Source organism: Bison bison, unplaced genomic scaffold (genome assembly GCF_000754665.1).
Source record: "Bison bison bison isolate TAMUID 2011002044 unplaced genomic scaffold, Bison_UMD1.0 scf7180017864352, whole genome shotgun sequence".
In the NCBI taxonomy this organism is placed as follows: Eukaryota; Metazoa; Chordata; class Mammalia; order Artiodactyla; family Bovidae; genus Bison; species Bison bison.
In genome coordinates, this window is record NW_011494924.1 from 3,636,673 (window position 1) to 3,642,478 (window position 5,806).

General features: G+C 43.7%; 1 protein-coding gene across 1 annotated transcript in view; it reads right to left on the minus strand.

The window, feature by feature from the left end:
- HIPK2 (homeodomain interacting protein kinase 2) overlaps positions 1-5,806 on the minus strand; it is a 143,385-nt gene that overhangs the window by 40,521 nt on the left and 97,058 nt on the right. The window contains exon 9 of the mRNA XM_010854943.1: positions 2,116-2,258. Within this exon, the coding sequence (XP_010853245.1) occupies positions 2,116-2,258 (143 nt within the window). The remainder of the gene's footprint in view (positions 1-2,115; positions 2,259-5,806) is intronic.

A 5,806-nucleotide genomic window follows, 5' to 3' on the forward strand; every position in this document is an offset into this window, starting at 1 on the left:
CCAAAGTGGGCAGCCATTCCTTCCTCCAGGGGATCTTTCTCGAATCACGGATCAAACCCAGGTCTCCGGCATTGCAGGCGGATCCTTTACCCACTGAGCCACCAGGGAAGCCTGGCGCTGCATGGTACATGTTAAATCCAGTCAAGTGCTTTGTCTTTTATCTTAAATTTAAACCTCCCAACAATCCGATGATAGGCATTACTGTCCCTACTTTACTGAAGAACTGAGGTTTAGTAACTTTCCCAGGTCACGCAGGGCCAGAAATGAGCCCAGTTTACCTGGCTTGAAAGTGCTTCCAATGAGAGGCGGTGGATGTGGGGGGTGGTGTTGTCAGTGGAAAGTGAACGGGATTGTGATAAATGGCCTCCGTTCCTCTCTTCTTTCTACTAAATTAGAATTAGTAAATTAGTAAGTAGAAAACTAAATGGCAGGACAGAGGACGCTGCAGTTGAGGCTGGACTGGGGGCCTGTCTCTTTGCCTTTCATCAGAGCTCTTCACTCACAGCAGCTTTACGGGACAGAAAAAGAACTGTCGGGAGGTTCTGTGGCTGGTTTGAGGACTGTCAGAGGGTGAAGGGTGTGTCCTACCCTGATGCTTTGGCTGAAAGAAAGACAGCCCAGAGGGCCATGAGAAGTTGGGGCCAACTTGGGGGACTGCCATTTGGCTCTGCACTGGTGAAGGTGGGCACTGAGGGTGGTATTGGGATGGCATGCTGCTGCTGCTGCTAAGTCGCTTCAGTCGTGTCCGACTCTGTGCAACCCCAGAGACGGCAGCCCACCAGGCTCCTCCGTCCCTGGGATTCTCCAGGCAAGAACACTGGAGTGGGTTGCCATTTCCTTCTCCAGTGCATGAAAGTGAAAAGTGAAAGTGAAGTCACTCAGTCGTGTCCGACCCTTAGTGCCCCATGGACTGCAGCCCACCAGGCTCCTCCATCCATGGGATTTTCCAGGCAAGAGTGCTGGAGTGGGGTGCCATTGCCTTCTCCGTGGGATGGAATAGGTGGCAGGTATAAGGAAAAGTGGAAAGTGGCCATAAAAACAACAGAGCCACATGTTAGTGATGAAGTTGGTGAGCAAGATGGCATGGAAGGTTCTGGAAACAGATGCAGGGGTTGTGGTGTGCTTGTGGCTGTCAGCTGGATGTCTCTGGGCTCTGTGGAAAGCGTACTTTGATCTCAAAGATATGAGCATCAACTGAAGAGACACACTCAGCAAACAGAGCAGAGTTTACCAGTCCAAATAAACCCCTTTCTGTCAAGCTTTCCCCCAGGAGGTCGGATGTGACTCCAGCGTGCTCGCGTGTGAAAACACCTCGAGAACACTTCCTGGAATTGCTAAGGAGCCCCTGGATCTCTTCTGCAGAGAAACAACCAAAAATCATCCCAAGCCAAGTCTGGTGAATCACACTGGTGATCAGATAATGGAACTGAATTTGGAGTTCAAAATGACAACAGATCCTAAAGTAACCAAGCTGGTTTTCTGGTGTCCTGGTATGCTGCTGCTGCTGCTAAGTCGCTGCAGTTGTGTCTGACTCTGTGCAGCACCATAAACGGCAGCTCACCAAGTTCCTCTGTCCCAGGGATTCTCCTGGAAAGAATACTGGAGTGGGTTGCCATTCCCTTCTCCAGTGCATGCATGCATGCTAAGTTGCTTCAGTCGTATCCGACTCTGTGCGACCCCGTGGACAGCAGCCCAGCAGGTTCCTCTGTCCACGGAATTCTCTAGGCAAGAGTACTGGAGTGGGTTGCCATTTCCTTCTCCATTATACATTTATTTAAAAACAATCTCTCATTACACTGCAGTTTTAGGCCACATGGTGTGCTCAGGCGCTTAGTTGCTCGATAGTGTCTGACTCTTTGCGACCCCATGAACCGTAGCCCACCAGGCTCCTCTGGCCATGGGATTCTCCAGGCAAGAATACTGGAATGGGTTGCCATGTCCTCCTCCAGGGGATCTTCCCAAACCAAGGATCGAACCCAGGTAGGCCACATGCTACTCTTTTTAATTTAAAAAGCCCTCTACAAAGCAGGGGAGTCTGGTACTGGCCAGCCTGGCCGCCCTCTGGGTCAGCGGTGGACGTGCCTCCCATCCCAGCCCTGCCTGCGCCTTGCTCACCTCCAGTCGGCCAGCTGCTGGGTGCCGGCCATGGTCTCAGGAATCACAGTTGCGTGCTGCACCGAAGTGTGCGTGGCCACGCCGGTCAGCTGTTGCCACGCCGGGGGAAGCAGGATCTGCTGGGTCCCACTTGGCCAGGCCTGCTGTAGGACAGAGGACACCTGCCATCACTATGTCTGACGATCATATATCAGTTGGCATGAGTCAAGCGCTTATTCTTTGCTCAAGGTTATGCTAGACCCCCTTGACAGGTGTGACAGTGGAGACCTGCTCTCTGACCTCAAACACCACGGCAGATAAAATGAACACATGTGAACTCAATAGAAGATAGTAGGTAGGTATATGGGCAAAGAACTATATGGAAGTGATTCATTCACACTGAAGAATGATTTATTTATAAATCTGCTCTAATGAACCACGTTTAAAATTCCCAAAAGTTCACTTATTGATTTGTGACACAACTGTGCACAAGAGATTGAGGGGGTTGAATTGGGTCATACAAGGGTAACTCCTTGCCCTCAAGAAGTTTTCTGTCTAGTATCCTTTATTTAATATCTTACCTTTTGTTTAGCAGTTAGAATGTAGAGGTGCAACTTGTGTTATCTTCTGAATCTAAGTTAACGTAATTCTGAGATCACCAAGTATCTGACACCTGCCTATATCCAAGGGCAAACAGGCATGAAGTAAAATTCTTAGCTGGGATCTTGAGCTTAACTGAGAATACCTTGACTCCTCAAGGCGAAAATGAAATAGTGAGGAAGTCAGAGTTCGATTTTTTATAAGCACCAAGCTGTAAATCAGGAACTTTCCTGATTCCTCCTTGAATAGACTTACAGGTGTGCGTGTGTACACGTGTGTGTGTGTGTGTGTTGTGTTTTGAGCCCTCTGTATCTTCAGTCACTATTCTGCTTGCCTTTGGTTATTAAATGATTCACTCTGAACACAGTTGTCCAAAGTTGGACACTTAAAGGAATGCTGCTAAGGGAAAATATGTCTTGGGAAGGTCAAGGATTTAAAGACTTGGGATCTTAGCTCTTTCTCTCTCTTTCCATCAGGCTGGAGATGACGAACACTGGCTAATTAATATAATGTAGTGCTCCACAAACTGTGCATATGTTCAATATGTGTGTTTTGGCTCATATCAACAAACAAGCACTTCTAGAAATGGATTATAAATTTGAGTCAAAACTTCATAATCAGTGATGTGTACTAAAATGATACAGCTTCCTCTTAGATTTGAGTGCATAGTTCACCTGGTCTATCCTGTTACCACTGTTGCACATGAGATTCAGTGAGATCTCTTATACCTTTTAGATATTTCCTGTTTGTTTACTGATCTTTTAATATATAGTCAAAAAGCTCAGGGACCACAGATTATACAATAAGTGCTTAAGAAATGTTTGTTGATAAAATGAAAGAAGCAATTCTACCAAGGCAATTAGCTATACTTAACTGTATTTCAGGTTTACTGAATTCAAACACAGTAAGCAGAAAAATAATTTAATTGATTAAAATAATTATGAGCTCAAAAGCTTAAATGAACAATAGTCTCATTGGCAATAAGAATTCTACTGTTTTGTCTGGAACTTATTTCAGATCCCATGAAAAGCCTGTGTTTTGACTAATGTCATTTTGAAATAATAAATCTTGATATCAAGCTAAGGACATTATTTCTTCCCTGTTTCCCTAAAATGAATCTTAGCATTTTACCTCAAAGAGATGGGGTAAAAAGATATTTCTGGACCTCTATCACTGATGGATATGTTCAACTCATTTGAGACAACACTTTGCATCAGGTATTTCTATAATTTATTGCTACTTTATAATCTGTAAGGTTAGAGCCAATATTTCTGGATGCACATTGTGTGCCAGGCATAGAACTAAGACCATAAGTGGATTCTCTGACTTTATCTTAACACCAATCCTGTGACATCGGGGCTATTCTCCCCTCCTATTTTTCAGGTGGATAAACTGAAACACAGAGAAGTTAACTAGCTTGCCTGGACACATAGTAAATTAAACATACGTTTACAGCTCTCCCTCTTTTAAGCCCAACTAAAATGACAGTGAAGGAATGAAAAAGTATATATAGATCCATAAGGACACAGAGAACAGTGAGGGACAGTAACAGTTAACAGAATTTTAGAAGCTGGAAAACAGATGAGAGTGATTACCAAGTTAGCAGACTGAAGGAACAGAAGGTAAAGTCTGACTATCAAACCCTGGGATTCTGTCACCCTCAGATTCCTGGTATGAAGGATTGTTACCCCCTCACCCGCCACCCCCAATCTTCAAGCAGGAACCTGGTGGATTCTCTCCAGGGAAACTGACTATTCCAAGAGAAAAAAACTACAGATACTTTCGATGAGAGGGGACCTGCCAATGAAAATGCTGAGCTCACTCCTTATTATCCGATAGAGAAGTCCACCCCGCTGCCCCTGAAGCGTTCCAGTTTTTAGTCCTTCAGTCTTAGATATGAATGAACAGCCAAGGGTCACCAGACTTTAAAGGAAGTTTCTATCATGAAGGAGACTAAAACAAAAAATGAAACTCTGAGGAACAACAACAGTACAGGAATTGGAAGAAAATCTAAAAATATATGTAATTAGTGTCCTCAAAGAGGCTAAACGTGTATATATATCCATGAAACAAGATATAAAGGATATATATCTATATTCTGAGAACAAGAAAACTCTTGGAAATGAGAACAATGACAATAGAAATGAACAATTCCATACAGATGGGGAAATTTTAGAAAGTAGCATAGATAGAATATATACAGGGAAAAGGTGGATGGGGGTGAGGGTGGGAGATATGAAAGTCATTAGATCAGTTCAGAAGTACCAGCGCTCAACTAGCAGGAATTCCACAAAGAAGGAACAGAGAAAATGTAGGGGAAGAAGTTAACAAGGGCAAAAATAAAAGAAGAAAGTTCTCCAGATAAAAAGGGCAAAAATAAAAGAAGAAAGTTCTCCAGACAAAAAGGGCAAACAGGATGTACTGGACAGCGTATTCTAAAAGACTCATGAGAAAGCATGGAGCCGTGAATCTCACGGACATCGTGTCCACCATGGACAAGGAAGGTCTTAAAAAACTTTCCGAAAGAGAGGAAAAACAACAGCAGTGAACTTCTCAATGTGCTCAAAGACACCAGTACATCAAGCACACAAGCCTTTGAGAGCTCTGGAAGACTTCGGGGCTGCATAATAACACATACAGAGGAAACTGACCCAATGAAAAGATGGGACAATACTAATTCCAGGAAAAACAACTTATACAGGAAAGGAAGCAGAATCGTACGTTATGAGGCTCAGCTGATAATAATATAATACAATATTGATGATAATAATTATGTAGATAATATGAAGTGGTCGAATAAAAACTTACAAGGGAGGAAAAGGGAGAAAGGAAAAGTGAGAGAGAGAGGAAGAGAGTGTGCATGCGAGTGGGCCTGTGTGTTCTGGAGATGGAGGGTTAGAGGGCTAAGCATTCTTCCATGGTTGATTGATACCTAAAGTGCAAAATTCAGTAAGAAACAGTTAAAGAATGCTATTTAGAAACATGGATTTAAATAACTAAATGAAACAGTTAAAAAAAACTGTTTTATTTTTGGATGACCAGTCCAAGTTTGATGCATGAAACAAGGCACTCAAAGCCGGTGCACTGGGACAGCCCAGAGGGTTGGTATGGG